The sequence below is a fragment of the Lepidothrix coronata genome, unplaced genomic scaffold, assembly GCF_001604755.1.
Source record: "Lepidothrix coronata isolate B3197 unplaced genomic scaffold, Lepidothrix_coronata-1.0 Scaffold79, whole genome shotgun sequence".
Taxonomy (NCBI): Eukaryota; Metazoa; Chordata; class Aves; order Passeriformes; family Pipridae; genus Lepidothrix; species Lepidothrix coronata.
The window spans coordinates 1,330,999-1,352,314 of NW_016690259.1; the positions used below are offsets into that span (position 1 = coordinate 1,330,999).

General features: G+C 39.9%; 1 protein-coding gene across 6 annotated transcripts in view; it reads right to left on the reverse strand.

Annotated features, from left to right (window-relative positions):
• The window catches only part of DCLK2 (doublecortin like kinase 2), an 83,378-nt gene extending 65,485 nt beyond the window's left edge, over nucleotides 1-17,893 (reverse strand). For 5 of the 6 annotated variants that reach the window (XR_001875672.1, XR_001875671.1, XM_017820139.1 and 2 more), the window contains exons 1-2: nucleotides 17,381-17,795; nucleotides 5,952-6,286 (exon numbers count right to left, since the gene is read on the reverse strand). Coding sequence is in view for 3 of the 6 variants with exons in the window: in XM_017820139.1 (XP_017675628.1) it covers nucleotides 5,952-6,286; nucleotides 17,381-17,795 (750 nt within the window). In the remaining 3 variants the exon portion in view is untranslated. Of the gene's footprint in view, nucleotides 1-5,951; nucleotides 6,287-17,380 lie in introns of all 6 variants that reach the window. The other variant, XR_001875673.1, reaches the window with a different exon arrangement.
• Between the last annotated feature and the right edge of the window lie 3,423 nt (nucleotides 17,894-21,316).

Consider the following 21,316-nt stretch of genomic DNA (forward strand, 5'->3'; position numbering starts at 1 on the left):
TACTTGAATATGCTATTTCCTCTTTTCTTCTAGCAATAAATAACCATGGTTTCCAGCTCCGAGCGTACCGACTGAAAGTCTGAACAAAAATACCACGTACCAGCGTCCATGGATGAATTCATTTCCTGCCATACAGACTTCCTCAAGATTGGAGCCACTTTAATTCCTTTGTTTTCAGTAAGACTTGCAAGATTTGTATCCCACACTGACTAAACGGAGCTGTTCTCTGAAATAATTCTATCCTCTAGCACAAGTCCAACTTCCCTTAAATCACGTTTCATATCAAACATGAGAAGAGGCTTGCTAGCACTAGGATAAAACTTACCCTAATTGTAAACCCTGCTGTTTGAATTCTGTGGGATGTGCACACTTTAATATTAACAGGCATTCAGATTTTTGTTACTTTATCTCTAGCTTAACAGCTCTTTCAAAGCAGTAGATGACCTTCAGTTACTGAATTTCTGAATTCATTTCTGAATTTTCCATGATAAAGCTGTGTCTGGCTGGTACCATTGCATTGAGTAGGACAGAGCAAAGTGGGCACTATGACTGTAAGTTCCATATGGATGCTGGCTTTCCTCTCCTATGCATGACCAATGACACCATTAATTCATCTTCACCTGTGATCCTTTACCACATTTCCTATCTGCATTTTTAATAACCAGTGAGTGTAAGATTACTCAACCTGCTTTATCCTACACTATTTCTGCATCTTGTCAAGACTATTCTAATCTTCTGTTGTGCAGGTTTCCTGTAGCTCATCTGTTTTGTGTGTTCTTGGTATTTATTAAGAATATCCTCCATTCCATCTTCCAAGTCATTTACAGACTGGTATAGACACACACTCATTGACCCCTACTCATATGAAATGCCGTTTTGGCAGTGAATCATCAACACTCAAAACAACAGTATCCTAACGGTGCATTCAGTAAGTAGTGCATTTTCTGGACCATGCTTTCCTGGCTGACTGATGATAAAAGACAGCATATCCAAAAGCTTACCTCAGATACAAGGAAGTAGCCACCATTGTTTCCTTCCCTTTGTCTCTCTTTTTAAAGACAATCTAAATACAACTTCTGGTTTCATTTCCACAATATGTTTCACTATTTGTCACACAGTAATAAGGAAAGACTCCTTGCCCACAAATGCCAACTTTCTGTGGGATCTGCAATGCAGAGATTCACTCCCTTTCCAGCTGTCACTGACATTCCTCTTCAACAATACTTAAGCCTTTCTAAGAGTTGCGAGATATGCAAGGGCTTAAGGATTTCTTTCCTTCATACTTGCAGATTAATGCAACATTTCAGCTTAAAATGGTATGTTAAATTTCAACAGAACTAGAACTGCAAAAAAAAGCTGGAGATTTCTATATTCTTGCAAAATTGCCTGTAGCAGAAATTCAAATCTGTGTGATTTCCAACGCATTTGTGCAGTGCCTGCAGTAGGTTTGAGCCTGAGATGCAAGATAAAAACTGTTTTGGCTTTAGCAGGTTTCAACTACAAATAATGCCTGCTAACACTGAAGCAAGTTTCTATTACAGTTGTTTCTCAGCCTGCAATGAGATATCAATGATGTAACAGAACAATTAAATGACATAAGATTAAATAAAAATAAAAAAGTACACTTAACTCCTAGAGCCGGGTTTCTTAAGGAACCTCCTCCTTAGGTAGGAGAGAATTGAACTAAAGGGAAGTATTTGTTAAAAAAACTTATTTAACTGCAATAAAATTATTTTTAAAAAATCATCTCATACAATAGGACGTCACATACAAAACTGCAAAACTGAGAAAAAACAAAATTCGCATGTTCTAAAACTTGTCTCGGTACTAAACAGTCAGATCTCACTGAGATTAAGACTACAGCAAAAATACTGTATTAATGGAAATGTGCAGGTCTGAATGACTGAAGGCTATGTGCCAAAAGAACTCAATCAAGAATACGGGGAATATCTGTTATACTAATAAATGAAATCTCTCCTGCTCATCCCTTGTTTTGGTTTCTCCTCTCTATGATGGGCATGTTAACAGCAAAGCAAATACAAAATTCAGCGTACAGAAGTTATCCTCTCTACTAAGAAGTTTCAAATCTCCAAGTGGAAAATAAAAAAAAATGCTGAGAGGAGAGCATGATGAGTCTGATAAATACATCCACACGTAGTATCTATTTTCTTCAGTTACCTATTTACTTTTGTTAGCACTTTATAAAAAAAAAACCTCATTAACAGAAAATTGTGGAGCTTTTCATTTCAGAGACAGCCACCATCATACCTATGGCCCACCAAAAAAGACCTTCAAACTAAGGCTAATCTGTAGTGCATTCTCACTATTTTGGGAGTGGAGTACAGAAAAGGTGGCTCATCCACCTTTTCAATTCTGTTACGGATATTAATCCATCAAACTGCAACACATTGCAAGCCTAAAAAGTGTGAAAATTTAATTTTCTATCGTGTCAAATAACATGCTTCAGAGTTCTGCACGGTTTTTTGTGAGCTTCTCACAGGAAATTTCCCCTCTCCCTCCCCCAATATAATAAATGCTTTTAAACAACTAGTGCAGGTAATTTACCACTAAGTTGCCACTCCACACTTTGCAATGACTGAAGCTTGATACTTGTTTAGCAAGAAAGAAGCCCTTTGTTCTCTTCAGGGTGAACAAATGGTTAACTTCCCAACTGGAGAAGGTTCAGTCTCACTGTCCTTGCTTCACAGTAGGATAGTGACAGATTCCAGGAAAAATGCAGCCAAGTAAGGAAAACACTTTGGTCAAGCAAATATATTAGGCAAACCTCAATGTCAAAAGCACAAAGACTGGAATAGCAGAAGCCTGCACTGCAAAGTTAAAGCCTAGTTACTTTGATAGAAATATTTTTTCTCACACAGAAACCCTCAAAAAAGTCTTGGGAGGTAAAAAAAGTTGGTTCCTCAATAGCTTGAAAGTTAAAAGTCAGCGTTGCATCAACATAGTTAAAAAATAAATCTGTACTTGAGGCTACAAAGCACTGTGTAACTAATATAAGTTACATCATATTGAAACTGAAGATAAAAGGAAACCTTGTAAATATTATAAAATCTTACAATTAAAAGCTAGATAATTGTCTGTCTTCACACACAATAATCAAGGAAAATATCCAATTCGGATGTTATTCTCTGTATCACTATTATCATGAAGATGTTGCTACAGTCAAGATTAATGAAGTCAGAAGGGTAAATAAAAACTATTTTGAGGACATCCTTTCTGTTGTACTGCTTAGAAAGACCTCTTCATAGATCACCGATTTCACCATCATTTCTTACTACACGTGTTAAATACTTCTACTGGAATACAAAATCACCCCATAAGTTAACAGAACAACACATTCCCTAATAAAAGGATATGAATTTTATACATGCATGTTTTAAACACCTGAATTTCAGGGCCAATTTCATATTAAACAGAAAATACAACCTAAATCTATTCACTACCAAAAAAAAAAAAAGTATTTCCACAGAGATAAAAACATGAAGGAGCAGGGAGAAGAAAAAAGTCAAACCCAGGAGAACACAAGAGCTACACTTATAGGAACACAACCATTTACAAAATGCCTTTTTTTAATGGTTGCCTTTCAAGCTGTGCCAACACTACAACAAACATAAAAGATCTGCCTCCCTAGCACATTTAGAAGAATAAGCAATTACTACATTAGAGAAAATAGGCTCAGAAATTTCCACCAATTGGTAATTGGCAGCAAAGCAACTCTTTATGTGCCAAACCCCAAAAAGCCCTTGTGCACCAACCTCTACATATACCAGCAATGAACAAAAAAATTTAAAAAAAGCCCTATTGCCTCAAACTGAGGTCAGCCCTTCACTTTGGGGAAAAAGAAACAAACAAACAAAAAACCCCAGAACTCTCCATCTTCCTAGATATGCACTAGAAGGCTTTTTTGTAAGGGTGTTTAAAGCCATAAGTCTTCTCTCTGGGGCACTACATCTCATGACCACTCAAAACACGATTTCATTACGGTTGTGCAAGCAAAGGCTCCTTCCCAAAGTCTACAGTAAAGCAAAAGGCCCTTCTTCCACGTGGAAGGGAGGCCTCCACATTTATTCACTACTACTACTACTGCTGAAAATGTTTACACAGAGAGTCAGCTGTAAGGAATAGCTATTCACAGGCTGTTCCCAGTGAGAACTAGGGATTTCTCAATCCTGCTTGAGAACACTTCTACGTCTGCAGTCCAAGCTGGATTATTGCCTTTACCAGAGAAAGGCAGGAGGAGGTACTGCAGCAATTAGGAATTTTATTTTGGAGCATAACCAGTGATTGGTCATCCTCACCATGGACTGAAGACAGCCATTATCTACCATGAGTGATGGTAACATGCAAGCAATGTATGTGAGATTTAATGTTAATTGTTTTCATTGTTCTCTGAGGCACTACTGCATCTTCGACATCAATGCAGATTAGTTAACTTCTACCGTATTAACAATGTAAAAGAAGAGGTGAATGTGAACTGAGTTTCCTTTCCTGACTAGTTTGAGAAGATTAAAAGCATCTTATCCAAGACAGTAACAGAGGACTTCATGGTCAGAAGAGACTAATTACTGCACAATAAATATCCTCAAAACCATTGTATTATGAATTAAATTAAACATGACTGTAAAACATTTCCCATGTTCCTAGGAAGGATTCTGTCTTATGAAGTAGTGTTAACAAACCTCATTTAAAATCAAACCTATTAGAAGAATTAAAGAGCACATTATAGTGCTGCCACCAAGTACTGAAATCAACAGTCTCAGTGATGCATTTGCCTTGCTACATTTAATACCAAAATCCAGAAGTTATTCTTTTCATGTATTTAATTATAAGAAGCGTATCCAAGCACACAGAACATAACCAGAGACAGACCTCATACTGAGGCCATCTAAGTGCACTTGTTCTGCAATACATTTCCTAGCAACCTGCACCACAAAAAAGTGCTTTTTAAGCAGTCTGTAGGATTACAACCATTATAAAAACCTTGACAATAAAAATTCCTACATTTCTGAATACAACTGAAACTTCTACAAATAGTTCATGCAAATATACAGGCATGCAGGTGTACAGAAATACTTATTGAATGAGCAGGGATACTAATATTTAGTCACCAGGATAATAGTCCAGGTACCCAATATCAAACGTGATCTACTCTGCAGCCTGTGTTGCTCTATTACTAAAATCACAATGCTGTCAGAGTTCCACATCAATGTCAAATAAAAGTGTCAAGTATCAAAGTCCTATTCCATGAAGGGTTGAGTCATTAACCTGACTGACCAACAGCAAATGTATCCCTGACACTTGAAATTGGTGCAGCAGAACATTTTGTGGGCCATTCCTCTGTATTTCTCCAGAATACTGACCTACCACATCATTAATCCTGGCAGCATGTTTTTGCAGCGGTAAAACTAAATGCAAAAAAGAAAGTTGCAGAGATGTCACCAGCCTTCCAGAATTATTAATTTCAGATAAAATTCTTGACCTTAGATCATGACAGTTACTGCTACTTGAGCAGCAATCTATGGAAGTGAAATGGAAGGAGGCATCAATATTTTTCTTCTACCAGTCAGCACTTTGTAGTAGTCTGAAAACAGGACTCTGCTTCTGAGAACATAGAAGTATTTTAAAAAGTTTCCTTTCAAATGTTTCAAATAAATTGTGTTACTAAAGTAACAGGCACTTTTTTTAGCAATAAAACAGGGTTAGCATAAAAATATTTTTTTTTACTTAGAATGCTTATTTTGCATTATATACAATTCTAACTTTGTTGTATATATTAATATTTTAACATAATTTTTTTAAGTTGATGATTTTCTAACGGTCCTTATTCAGAGTCAGGTTAAAGCATATACAGTAACAAGAATTCAAGTTATGAAAACAAAGCAGCTTAGATTAACTCACAGCTATTAGATGGTCACAGCAGTTTATTCTCCTACCTGCTTTCCGTCCAGTGTACAAAGTCTCTTGACTACACCCGAGTCTAACTTAATGGCTTCGGTGATGTCATTCAAGACCTGTTCAAAGGAGTGAGCAGTCTTCTTATTCAGCAGAATTCTGACAGCTTTACGTGGTTTTACTCCACTCCTAATAACAGTCACTAATTTGGGTTTAATGAAATCTTTACTCTCCTTCACTTCACTCTTTGTGGATGTCAGAGATGTCAAGGATCGACTGGACCCAGTCCTTATGTTCACACACCAGTTCGGATTGACGTTCTTGGTGTAATCAACTTTGCGATATGGTTCATTGGACGCACATACATAACTTTCACCTGAAAAGAAGACGACATTTGCACAATTTAAGGAGGTTTGCAACTACTTTTTGTCAATCTGAAAACAAACAAACAAACAAAACCACCCAAATTTTTCAGGAGTGATTTTCCTGTATTTAAACTACAGGCCATTTTAAATGTAAATTATCAGAGCTTTCCACCCAAACAGTACTCTCATAGAGTAGTTTTAAGGAGATTGAAGATATTTCACGTTTCTTTTGGATTCTGAGTAATTTTGCAAGTGCTTAAATTACTTGAGTTAACAATACGTGACATTAAGACCATTTTCCTATAGCAAATATGCAGATCCTTCTCTTTATGTTCCTCAGTCATATACTTCAAGATATGTACACACATATATATGTTTATCTTAAAAACAGCAACTTTTAACAGAATAAAATTCAAGCACCTCAAGATCCTTACCCTGAAAGACACATTAACCTACCAGGACTTACTGCCTTTCTACCAAAGATACACTGTTGAAATGTATTCACTTCAGGATTTTTTAGACCTACAAACACCTGTTGAGGCCACAAATGAGTCTTTGAGCCTACAGGAGTATAATAGGACATCTAAATTTCCCTATTTTTAATTCCTTATCTAATTCAAAGTCTGCATTGCTGAAGTCATAAAAGGGAGGTCACAGGACAAAAAAACCCCTTATCACAGACTTGTAATGCACACCTTCATATCAAATTATTAGTGGCACCAGTCATGATGCAGACTTAGGAACTGGTTACTCTTCTCCATTTCTTGACATAATGCAAGGCTGGAAGATAATTTAAAAAATAAAAAAAAAAGGAAAGAAAAGGGCAGTTTTCAAACTGCTGCTTGTTGTTTACCATAACTCATAACATCTGACAGCAGTATTCAAGATGTAAACCATGACAAAGAACAACTTTAAGTCTGGGTTATTTATGTAAACCACATCCTCAGGATCTCACCAAATGACATCCCAAGACTTTCTCAAAGAGGGAGAGCTTTGCCAGAAGGATGAAAGGTTAAGCATTCCAAACGGACAGAATACACCACTCCTCCAGGCAGAAGAACTACCTATATCTTAAAAAAGCTAAGCCTATTCTAAGATTAAAGTTACATGCTCAAAGTCACTGGTGGAACAAACCAAACTCACCTCTTACATACAGAGCAAGACAAGTCAAGAGTAAAGATACATCTACTGGACAGTATTGTATGACTCACAGAACGTATACCCATGTTTAGATACATACCAGAAAACTTTTAAACAGTATTTTTACTTTCTGAACTCTAGTTTGGAGAGCTGATTTGTCTTAGAAATTGTATATCTTATTCTAAAAGCAAGATGCTAAACTACTTTCAAAGCCCTGAAGAATTACTGTGAGCTGAAAGACCTTCCTATTCCTTTTCCAATACTAATTACACTGCTTTCTAATTTATCTTGTATTTAGACCTTCTTGAAAGTCTGCTTGCTGTATTTGAAAGAACACAGACTATACTGAAGTCAAGTTAACAATGATTTTGTTTGGGAAAGTCTGGCAGCCAGTTGTGCCTCCAGAAACATCACTGGGACTGCACTCCACTGAGGCATTACAAAAAAATTTGGTGTGAGGTTCTGTGGATGCCACTGCCTTGCCTTTATTCTTCCTCTTCACTCACCCCCATCATTCCTCCTCATATCTGTAGACCAAGTGGTGCACAAAACAGAAACCAATAGGGGTAAAACCAGACTCCTCTTTCCCCAAAAAATTAGCCAAAAGAGAGGAGATGTTTTCAGCCCATAAACTCCTTGAATAGGAGCTGCATGCTGCATGCAAACTAGCACTAATTTACAAGTAGGGGGAAAAAAAACCCCAAGCTTCACACAGCTTTGTAAAGACTGTGGTGGTTTAGAAGCCTATGCTGCCCCTGAGCTGCATGCTAGGTTGTAACAAATCTCCAAGCAATCTCATTTTACCAGACCTGCTCTGAGCAAGACATTGGACGAGATGACTTCAGAAAGTCCCTTCCAAACTAAGTTATCCTATCATACTAAAGATATTCACAGTTCTCTTTTGACAGCTGTTTCACTCATCTATCCTGTTACTGCAAAATAGCATGAGATATTCAAGTTCTGTTACAGCAGCTCAGCTGCAACAGAAAGCAAAGGTTTCTCCCTCTGCATCCTCTAGATTCAAAAGGCTACACTTGTTTTTGGAACAGTTTCTAATAAGCCATGAAGTTGTCTTTCTCTAAACACAATGCTACCAAATAAGAAGCACCTCAAAGAAGCTGGTAGTTCTAATTCATGCCAACAGACTTTCTAATTATACCTGCTGGTCATTGTGTTATTCTCCCCTCTACAACTACTTTACTGTATGACATAGAACCCTGGCAGGGTTTAACCCCAGATGGCAACTAAGCATCACAGCTGCTTGCCCGCTCCTCTCAGTGGGACAAAAAAGAGAAGGGTAAAACAAAACTCAGAGGTTGAAATAGAGACAGTTTAATAGGTAAAGCAAAAGCCATGCCTGCAAGCCAATAAAACAAGGAGTTCATTCACCACCTCCCATAGGCAGGCAAGTGTGCAGCCATCTCCAGGAAAGCTGGGCTCCATCATGCATAACAGTGACTTGGGAAGACAAACACTGTAACTCTGAATATTACTCCTCTTCTTTCTTCTTCCCCCAGATTTATATGCTGAGCATGAAGTCATATGGTCTGGAATATCCCTTGGGTCAGTTGTCCCAGTTGTGTCCCCTCCCAAATTCATTTCCCCTGAGCCTACCCACTGGTGGGATGGTGTGAGAAGCAGAAAAGGCCTTGGCTCTGTGTAAGCACTGCTCAGCAATAACAAAAACATCCCTGTGTTATCAACACTGTTTCCAGCACAAATTCAAAACACAGCCCATATTAGCTACTACAAAAAAAAATTAACTCTATCCCAGTCAAAACCAGCACAAAGTCTTAGGACTTTTTTTTCCCATGATTACACACTAAACTTTTTATGGATGCACCTAGCGAGTGATTTGGGTTTGTGTTTGTATGTTTGTTAAGAATGCCAATTATTATTTAAATGAACAGAAAGTAATTTAATCATTACTCTGGGTGCATAATATCAGACTTTCAACCACATAAAGTCCCTGAGCACTTGCTTTGAAGTTTATTGATCTGCATAAGACTTTGGTAATATTCAATCATACTCTGGTAATAATTTATACATAAATAAACTTGACAGCATCCTATACCTGCGAATACATCTCTAAACATGTTGAGTGCCCATAACATCCTAAAGACTTTACATTAGTTTCAGCACATGAAGTCATCTTTTACTTCAGAGTAACCTCTTCAGTACAGCCTGTCCAGCTGTGTGCAAAAGAGTTTTAAATAAACTCTACAAAGTACCTCAAAACTGACTACCATTGAGCATGTTCAGAATTATCCTTTCCAACCCATAAACAATGCAATTCCAAGGCCATTGAAAAAAAACCAAAACCAAACCATAAAAAACCCCCACAAATGCACACAAGGTAATTCAAAGTTAAACTTCAGGGCTGAAGTTTAAATTAACAAAGTAAGAAAGAAAATCAGAATTAAAGCTATTCAGAAACAGGCTCTCAAACTTGAAATAAATTAATTGTTTTAAATAAAGAAGTATGGGTAGAGAACCAAAGGTCCCTTTGCTAGAGGATTTACCACAGAGGAGTTTCAATATGCTATGCTGGCTTTGTTTTTTATGGACTCATAATCATAAAAGGAGCATCTTTTTACTATCATGGAATGTGATCTATTATCTGTCACAGCTGTACTACAACACTGTTACAAAATTTTTGGTCAATATTAATCCAAAAGGATCTTTAAAATAGTGTAAAACTCTTTGACTTCTACTAGTTCACTTGTTTGATGTACGAATAAAATAACTTCTTGATTATCTCAATATGATGCAAAGCAGAAAAAAATCTGCAATTTTTTTCTTGCTATTTCTTTTCCTTTAAGCAGAGGCCATGATTTCCTTTTTTCTTGTAAACAAAACCTAGGAATTCCTTTCAACTTAAAACAATGTAATACCCTAAAAGAATGAATATCAAATTATTTGTTTCAATTGCATTTAGCCAACCCTTAAGTTGAAGCATAAACTATTTTAGCTTAAAAAAAGAGAAAAATCTGGCAAAATGGATTGTTAGATTTCCTACAATTGGCAGACATGGGAATGCCTAATTACTTGAGATCTGTAATATATTACAGATTGTTTAGTAAGTGTTTTAAATTCCACGCCTGCTTTCATACACCAGTCATATAAATAAACTTAGTGACACAGGTTTTACATGGAAAACAGATTTTACTACTACATGTGCAAGGCAGGCACATATGGTAGGACTAGAGCAAGGACCGTAAGTGAGAAAACACATTCACTGCTTGGTTCATGACTTAAAAGACAAAGGATGAAGTTTTTACTACTTAAACTTCTAATGATTTCACCACAGCCAGGACTTCACCCACAGTTTCTACATTCTACTGAAAACCTTGCGAAATACCAAAAGAATAAAGAAATGGAATATGATTAGGAAGTCAACTGCTTCTCTCTAGATAAAAAAATGGTTTTCTAGGAATGAGTTAAACACCGATTTTTTTGGTTTAACAGGGGCCTACAACTGATTATTCAACAGAAGAAAAAAAAAATGGCAGGGATAACTTAAATCACACATATAAAGTTAATGACAGGAAACTTTCTTACAGAATGGTGTATTTAAAATGCCTGGGAAAACACCATCCCTCAGTAAGCAGGCATTAATTTTTGAACCTTGTCCTATTGTTTAAATTATTTTAGTCATCCTCCAAAGTACAAAATGCATTTATGTGTGTTTGTTTGGAAGAAACAGTAAGTCATTTGTAAGAGTATTATCTCTCTTTTACATTATATTTTGTAGGTAAAAACCTGAAAATGCAATATTATAAACAATATTTCCTCACAGCTTTAATGTATGACCTGATTTTAAATCTGGCTGGCATTAATTCATTAATGAATACACACTTCTGATAATCTGCACAATCTTCCAGGAAACCAGTATTTGTAAAATATAACACGTGGTACTTCTTTTGGGGGGAGGGTGTTTGAACCAAGCAAATTGATATCAAATATTGTTAACAAAGTAACAGACACCTTTACAGTTAAAAATCACATAAATAAGTTTGACTGTTTGACTGACCACCCTCAATGAGATTTTTCATGTGTTTAACCTAAATACATATCATCCCAAATACGAAGAAGATCTTTTCTGAGACTTCAGTGGCATTTTGATCAGGCTGTAGGGTTGTTTTTTTTTTTCAGCTGTAAATCTACCAGTCCTAGAAAGTTGACACAACTCCAAAAAGAAGCATAAATAAATACTTCAAATATTTACGTTGCTGACTTCAATATGGTCAATTTTATGGTTTGAAGGCCCACTTTCCACTTATAATTTTGAAATTTGCGTACTAGCTTTAACTAGCACATAGTCACATCAGTTACATTACTGAAAATAAATACCATGTCTTTAGCTTACAACATTAGCATTGACATGAATCAGCTCCCTAAGTTTTAGGCCAGATCACAAACTTAGTTACTAATATTACATTGAGATTTACAGGTAAAGAAACAAACTATAGGCTAATGAAGTAGAAAGATTTATTAGGCTATGCTTTCTTCTTTTTATTTACATGCAGGGAAAAAAAAAATGCAAGAATTACAGACGTAGGTTACATGTGGGGCTCTTGAGCCCAGCCAAACTATTCTACAGCAGAAAGCTTAACCAGGCTACAGAGTAGTTTTGGCAGAAGAAAATCTCCTTATAAATTCACATTATAATTTCAGAGTGTATGTGCCATCCATCCGATGCTTCATGAGAGTACCCGAGCAATTTAAAAGTGCCAATTCTTCCATGAAGAAATCCTCCTACCACCAAAAATTCCTCAAATAGGGCATATGCTCACTTAAATGAGGTAACATCTGCTGATATTTTGGGTCACAAAATAATCAACAAATGGAATAAGTCTACTTCTGATTCTCTAAGTCTTATTAACATTAGAAAATCAACTAGAAGACATGGAACATTGCCTATTAACAAGGAAACACTACCTGCCTCTAAATAATTTATCTGTGCTACATTAATAACCAGATACACTATCCATGAAGCAAGACCTGTGTGTGCTGTGTATATGGTTTAAGTACACTGTCCAGTTTCAGAGAGTTAACAATCTAAACATAACATGTGCCATTCCCTCACAACAGGAAAATACAGATGATAAACACAGAGAGTGGATAAAAGAGAAAACAAGACTACCTTGGTCAGTCTGACTAACCATTAGCCTAAATACTATTTTGCTTACTTAAAAATTCATCCACTTTCTAACTTTAGGAGACACAGCAGAGTACCCTTTTTGTGTTCTGTAACACAAAGCCAAGCAGAATTCCAGAACAGTATATTTATGGCACGTATAAAATGACTGATCTAAAAATAAAACAACCCCTTTTATGAAGGATTAGCTTATTTCTCTTTCCTTCCTTCATTTGAGCAACTTCCCTCCTCATCAGTTTCTTACAATACACTTTCACATCACCTCCAATAACCCTGTATAAATCACGATCTTTCCTCATCTACAGCATCTGAAGTTCCCCATGCACTTTTTAAAACCTGGGATGACAACCCAGGATTTTAGCAGATGACTAACTGCTACTACTTCTCTTTTGACTTTATTTAGACAAGAAGTTCAGATGACAGCTTCCCACAGGCTTTCACAGAATCACAGAACAGCTGAGGCTGAAAAGAACCTCTGGAGGTTCAACCCCCTGCTCAGGCAGGGTAAAAGCTTTCAAAAGACAGTCAATGCCACCTGGTATCAAACCCACCTAATAGCATGTGCTTCCTCCACAGTAAGTAAACAACTCTTTTCTGGGAAGTTACATTTCCCCCACCCCTGAAACTAGGAGATGCACAGTGGTGGAATTATTTTATTTTGCGGATGGGAAGTTAACCAACAATTTCATCTGTATTTCACATCCACACCCTGTTGCTCCAGAACTGGGTAACTACAGCAATTTGAACATAGATTTGGAAGCATATGTTTTTAATCTTTTCTTAATCCTTGTTTTATCCTCCGTTTTTACCCTTCTTTGTTCAAACTGCTACATTTGCCTCTTTTTTCAAGTATTACAGCTTCTGGCTTTAGCACAGGAAGGTAATAACACCTTCTGAAAGAAGCAAAAGTAAAAACTCCCTTCTTGGTGTTACCATCTGCTTGCCCTGACAAGAGAAAATATATTCTTGACCTAATATAACAGTGCACATTGGCTAGAATCACAGCTACTTATGCAGGATTAAAATCTAATATGCAGTAACAACAACAATGATCTAAGGCAGTAAAAACTTGGATTGTTCAATATCTCGTTCCAAAAACATTCTCTTACTCTGTATTAGTGAGGCAGAGCTCATTTCTATAAATCAGATATTGCCCTGTACTACATGTCCTAGCCATGCATAAGGACTGCCCTGCTCAGATCCTTCCCACCTCCTGCCCAAAGATTTCCCTACAGACAGACGCCTGTTGATTGTGTGCACAACTGTGCAGGCAACACTACTGACATTTTATAAAGGACTGTATTAATTAAGCATTGTCATAGAAAGAACAAAGACTTTTAGCAATGTTTCCTACCTAAGGGAACATGAAAGATTCCCTATCACATGCAAAATCAATATAACTTTTCTTGCCAGGAATAGAATCTACACTTGGTTTCCTCTACCAAAATCCAACAATAATGCCCAACTTTGTAGCAGTCCTTTACAACCAAGATTCCCCGTCTCCCACTAACAAGACAATGAAAACAAAGAATAGTGAGACAGAACATGACTGACATCCACGTAAAACACATTGCCAAGGACTAAAAACCTACACCGTTCTATTACCATTGTATCATGCTTTAGGAAGCTTGCATTTGAAAGGAAAACAGAAAGATATAGACAAATAATTAACTTTGACAAAAAATAATAATCCATCTACTATTCCATTTTTGCTACTGAAGGGCAAATCTAAAATTACACATGCAATCTCCTGTTCTAAAATAAACAGTAATATAACATCTGAGAGTAAAGCTGAAAGAAAGAAAACCATAAGAAAGTCCTAGTAGTCCCAACCCCCATTCTCTCTTTGGATCTGTGTGCTCGAGCAGATAATGAAATTCTTCCCTCCTCCCTTTCCAAGATCAGTGAAAACTGTCAAACTCACAGGTCATAATGTTTCTTAATCTACAGGGGCTGGGAATATAAATTATATTTGCCTAAGGCTGGTCCAGCAGAGCACACTTTTTTGATTGTCACAGCCAGTTAAGAAAAGCAATATACTTAAAATGGAGCTTCTATTTTTGACTAATAAACATGATCTGGTCCAATTTTTAACTGAATAATCCCATAACAGTAATATTTCATATCCTCAGTATGTCTATGCATTAGCTATTTTTGTCTTAAATTGATAACCAGCAAAACAGATTGCCAAATCTAGCCAATCTCCAAAAAACATTCAACAGTGACTCAATTCAGCTAGTTTGGATTATTATGATACAGAATTTGATCTTGCCAGCTTTTATATCCCTGACAGATACTAACCTGATAAATGGCAAATAAGCCTTAAAGAGCTTGCCTTCACTGGGGCATGCCAATATCCAAGAGCTACACCCACATGTTCAAGCTGAGGGAGGTTTAATGCAGATCTTGTTGGTTTGGCAAGGACTGCTGAGTGCTCACCCTCTGCTAACTTCATAGATCTGCCACTACTGAACTTGAACTGCTGAGACTCCATGTCCCAGTTCAACAACACTGATAATGTGCCAACTGACCAGTCAGCAAGGTATTGCATCACACAGCTGTGTTCCCTCTGGTGTTCAGCCTGTAGCTGGCACACAGTACAGCACTTCAATTTTATTTCCCTTTCTGGAAAAACTAAAAAGCAATACAGCAAAACACCATTCAAAACTACTTCTGGTGCTACTGCAGTTCAAGCTTTAGGATAACCCCTATGTTTAAGTATTTATTCTAGAGCAGAAATTCAAGCCCGCTGTGCTGTAACTATAAGAAATAAAGAAAATAAAAATAAACCAAATCTCTTCCAGAATCTCAAGAACAAAACAGTTGGCAAAGAACTCAGATAACTTCAAGGAACGATGGAATCACTATTTGTTTGCTTTCCTTTGAGTATATACTTTCCTTTCTCTGTGTGGTCATTTGACTTACACAGGTGAAATTTTTAGCAAGCTAGTGGGAGAACATACTAATCCAATTACGAGGCTATAGGATTTTCTTAAGATTCCTGAAAGTTCTACTGGTCATGGATAGATGGCTATATAATTGGGACTCTTTTTCCCACTTTTATTTCATTGAGAAAGCATGGAAGTGGCATTTTGATTGTGACATTTATTTTGCTTTATTCTTCCAGTGAAGAGACATGACAAAGGTTATGCTTTCAATAAACATTTGAAGAGAAAACAAGTAAGTTTTGCTTTCAGTATTAACTTAGTGTTGTATTTATACTGTTGACCAGCAAGCAATTTTGTCATAAAAAGCTTGGTATCATTTCCACTGCAACATTTCAAAAGTCACCCCAAGTTTTGTCACTAGTTTATCTGATTTCAATTTCATTTCCTTTCATTACCATCACCACTTCAGCACCTCATATTTTTTGTTAGGTATGTCTAAATTAACCACCAAATCATGAAAAAAAAAATTATTTAATTTCTTTTATCATCACAGGGTCAGCATTTCACTCCGCAATCACTTCACATTTCCTCCGTTTTCACTGTGGAACAGCCTAATGGTAGACCAGATAATGGGGAAAGCCCTCAGGCACTGTTACTATTATGAAATGCACTTTCATGTGTATCCTTTTTGAGGGAGACCCAGTTGATGAAGCAAATGCTGTAAGCTCTCCCTTTCTTTTCCATGTTGTGAAGTGGCTGGTCCCTAACTCCCAGACTCGCCAGTGCCTTTGCTGGTGGATCATAAAAAGGTCTTCAGGTTCCCCTTCCCATCAAATTCTCCAGGTGTGATTCAGCATTGCTTTGAAAAGGGAAGTTTCCAAATCAAAGCTTAAAGGACACACAGTTGAAAGCCCAATAAGCAGGATGCATTAGAAGGTCTACAAATCTTACTTCTTTATTAATGCAAATCAGCTACACCTGGCATACAGAGTCACTGGGTCAAAGACCGTAGTGGCTGATGTATTAAATACCTGAGGACAACCATCAAGTGCAAACTGATTGTGAACCTCACAGCGTGCACAACATAACCAATGCATTTGAAAAGCATGTAACGCTGAGCTTAAACTGTATTTTAAGACAGCATGTGAAAACATCGGGGAATTCTGCTCCTCATTCCAAGAATTATCATTCCTTACAAACAAGGGGCTTATGCTTCATTCTGAAAACAGTACTTCTGGCCCCATTTTGAGACAGTCAAGTGCTGCTCTGATCAGATTTACAAGGTCTACATAACCTTAGCAGCTAAGTCCCATTATCAAAAGCTACTTAGGAACAATTCTCAAATTCATCAGATTCTATAACATGCTTTTGGAAAGTCAGACAAGGTAGGTAATTCCCTCTTATTACCACGGACTCTGATCTCATTTGAAAATAGGACTTTACACCTGTTAGTTTTCATATGTGGTAGGTTGTAAACACCTTTTTCACAGCACCGGGGCTTTCTCTCTGAAAGCTTACGCCACTGAGTCAACAATGACACTTAGAGACTTAAATTACAGGACGTCCCTCTGTTACAAATGGAAGGTAGCCAAGAACTTTACTACAGTTCTTGCAGATGAAAAGGGCACCTGCTGCTTAATTACCACTGGAGTCAACCCCTGCACATGCAGACAGCACTCCTCGGGGTTACTAGAGAAGCGGATGGTCCACTCTAGGAAAACGAGGCCTACTGCCCCTCAAAGCAGTGGGCAACCCATGCCACTTGCCCACAAGGGCTCTGTGGCTGCCAATTTTCAGCAAGGCACCATCTCAGCTTTGATCCAGGCAGCGACAGGAGAGCTGGCCCCAGGGAGCGCCTGCACCCCACCACCATGTCCCACGGCCGCTTCTTGCCGGACTTTGCCATGCCCCCTCACCTTCCACCAGCTCGTCCAGGCTGGTGAGCTTCTTGCTGCCATCGATGGTGTAGATGGTGCGGACCCCTTGGGGCAGGTTCACGTTGTCCGACAGGGAGCGGGTGAGCTCCACCAGGAGGGCGTCGAAGGAGCGGAAGCGGTCGGGGGAGATGGCGTACACCAAGCCCTTGAAGTACCTGTCCCCGTTGCGGTAGAAGCGGGCTTTGCGCGCCTTCTTCTCCGAGCTGAGCGCCTGCAGGGTGCGGGTCCGGTAGAGGCTGCAGTGTGCGCTGTGCGCCGGGCTGGGCACCAGCCCATTGCCCCTCGGCCCCGCGCCGCCGCCGGACCCGGAGCCGCCGCGCCGCGGCCCGGAGCGCTGCTGCCGCTTGTCCCGCTCCTCGAAGTGCTCCAGCTCGATGCTCCGCTTGCTCGCCATGGGGAAGGAGCTGCCTGCCCGCCCCTCCCGGCTCTCCGCTACGGGCTGCTACGCCTGCCCCCCGCGCTCGAAAAGGCTCCGGCCGCCTAATTCAGCATCGCGCCCGGCCCCGCTCGCCGGGAGGGCTGCGGGTGAGCACGGCGCCCGCAACCTGCCCCGCAACCTGCCCCGCAACCGCAGCCGCCGCTATCCGCTGCTGCGCCCGCCGCCGCGCACAAAAGCATCCCTCATGCCCCGGCACGGCGCCTCCCGACTACAGGCGATGCCGGGAGGGGAGCGAGAGGCTCGGGGGAACCCCGCGGCCGCGCCCCCGCGCCGTGCCCATGCAGGCTCGCACAATGCTCGGGTCCCCTCCGCAGCCTCTCCCCTGCTGGCTCCGCCGGGAAGCGGCGGCCGGGGCCGGAGCGCCTATGCCGCCAGCTCCGGCGCTGCTCCTGGCTCCAGTCCCGGCCCGGGGGCACCGGGACCGCCAGTCGGCGCGGGGAGCGGCGCAGCCCCGCCGGCTCCTCGGCGGGCAAGGGCGCTGCTGTCGCCCGCCTCGGAAGGGAAACAGCCGCAGCGGATCCTGCGGGAAGAGCGCGCTCACGGCCCGGCCGCTGGCGGTGGAACGGGAGCTGGCGCTGGAGCGGGCGGGGCTCCCGCCGGGCCCCCGAGCCGGGCGGGCGTGGGGGCGGCGCCATCTCGGCTCAGCGTCCGGCGCGGGGGCGGTGCCGTCCACGGCGGCCGCGGCGGGATCGTGCGTGCTGAGGGGTGGGAGAGGCTTGTGGGGGAGAAGCGAGGAAGGAAAAGGGGGTTCTTCTAGGGAAGGAGAACGAATTTGGAGGAGCAGCTTTCCCGCAGGGGCAGCGCTGTCCTTCTTGCGGCGGCTCTGGCGGGAGCGGTCCATGGACACCCATAGGCGCACCAGCGGAGCTGCCTGCCGGCTCTCTCCCGGCTTCACTTGGGCTCAGTCACTAGGTTAAAACGCTAAAAATGCCCCTAGGGCTCTTTCTGTATGGCCTTCTGCCTAAAATATATCCCCCGGGACGAAAATTACGCATCCCTGTCATTTGTCGAACACAGAAACTGTTTCACAAGGGCACGTAATGATAGGTCACAGGATAATAGCTTCAAACTGAAAGATACTGGGTGTAGATTAAGTATTAGGACAAAATTTTTTACTGTAAGGGTGGTAAGGCACTGAAACAGGTTGCCCTGAGAAGTTGTGGTTGCTCCATCCCTGGAAGTATTCAAGGCCAGGCTGGATGAGGCTTTGAGCCACCTGGTCCAGTGAAAGGTGCCCCTGCCCGTGACAGAGGAGTTGGAACTAGATCATCTTTAAGGTGTCTTCCAACCCAAACAATTCTGTGATTCTGTCATTCTGTGATTTTCCTTTTGCATTTGTGCATGCCACTGATGCGTTCTGAGAAACCAAATAACCCCATTCGTACAGTCTAAACCTCCCAAATGTACTGCAGCCCATGGTTCATGACTTCCCCAGGGATCTTGTCAGTGCTCCCTAGGTTGCTCAACTCAAATTAACTTTTGATAGAAATTGCCAACAAATGCATTGAAATGGATGCAATCTCATTTTTTTTTTACTTATATTCAACTATTACAGAATATATTTTCTTGGCATAATGATTACGTAAAAGGCATTTACAACTACCTACAGGTTTTCATTTTTTTTAGGTCTCTTGCATTGGGAGGTTCCAGTTGTTATGTCATTACAGGTGGTCACAGTTTCTGCTCTTTTGCCCAATATTCTTTACCACACTTCTGAGGGATTTATTATTTTTCACTTTTTATGTTTTGAAATACCAATAAAATCAAGCACTGTCTCGCTATTATTACTGAGCTTCTTACAAAGTAGATCAAACAACTAGCTACAATATTCCTAAACACAACACCTGAAAAACATCGGTGAATTTCACTTTTTATTTAAGTGCCATCTTCTGCGATGCTTGGAAACATTCACAAGCAAAAAGAAGTGGTAAGCCATGGCGCTGGATTATCTCCTCCAGTGGTAAAATCAAGAAAAGGAACAGAATGAGGGGGGGATTTTGTTACAGTCAGGGAATGAATACACCTACTAAGATTAGATATGCAGGTCTTGCCTAGGAATCAACTTTCTAGACTGGTTTTGATATGCAGTTTCTCATCCTGTTTACAGGCCAAGTTACACAGACCAAGTTCCAACTCACTTGTGTAACTTGGCTCCAAAGTGCATTGGTCTTAGCTGCGAGGCTGTATTTTTTCCCAAATGGTACCATACTACATGGGCCTTTGTAGAACAAGTCCCATTACTTAGTTCAAACCTCAGCTGAAGGTTATTTGGACTAACCTTTTTCAATTTGCTCAGAAGCAGACCACAAAAGCTCATGGAAGTTTAATCCCCCCCTTGCACACACCTTTTGTCTGCTCCCAGCTCTTAACTATTGCCTACTGACCACAGTATAGTGCTCAACTATGTGTAGAGGACTCCTGCTGACTAAAATGTAAAATATATATATATATATGTGAATTTAATATACTAACTGTGTCTATAACTGCATTTAGGTTGGAGAATTCAGTGCCAGGGTAAGCATTTTGTTGGTTTCAAGTTTTTTTGCTGGGTGGTAGGATATGTCATGTGCAAGACTTGGTCTGACTTCTGAACTCTCTGGCTAGAGATGGGATAGAAGGAATGGAAATTTATACAGCCTCTGGTAAAGTAAAACTAAAAGGGAATTCTTCCGCTTTTACCAGGAAAATTCTCTCTCCTCATCAAAGGGAATTCCCACTACAGAGAGTTTTCAAAGTCTGTACAGCCACTGTTTTTTATGGAGCATATAAACATGAAATTGACTTCTGGCCTGTAAAACTAAACTACTTCTATATAAAGAGGCTGTTCACAGAGAGGTTACAGTTAGATCTGCGTGTGTAACCGCCAAGGAAATGCCTGGTGACACCTCAAACATGGTCCTACAACTTGTGCTCTTTCTTTTTTGGTTCTCCTCAGATGTTGTGTGTATTTTTAATAAGCTCTGCAAGCCCCCATTAAGAATGGTTCATGGTGCTTCCATTTGTGTATATGCTTTCCCTTTTCCTTGCAGCCTTATTTCCCCTAGGGAGTTGTCTGTAGTCGAACAGGGAGGATTTAAAAGACTTTCAAAGATGAGGAATAAAAACCCAAAACAATCCCATATGCAGCTGGATGACATTTGTTGTTACACACTAGAAATTTAGTGTGGTTAATATGCAGTTCTGTATGGAACTGAGCAGGCATTCCCATTATCTTCTTCCAAAATAGAGTTGACAAATTAGTAGTTCACTTAGCAGCAAGCAATGTTACGTGTATAAATGATACCTTGCTTAGTAACATAAATCTCCAAACACCATAAAAATGTGATTATCATTCATTCTTGTGATATTCTATAAAAGTACATTTCCTATTTGAAGACAATAGAGCTTCCAGTTTTCATGTCCATCTAATTAATCAGTTCTCCTGCCTGTCTTTGGGGGTTTTTTTGCTTTATTGTGGTAAGCATAATGAATTCTTT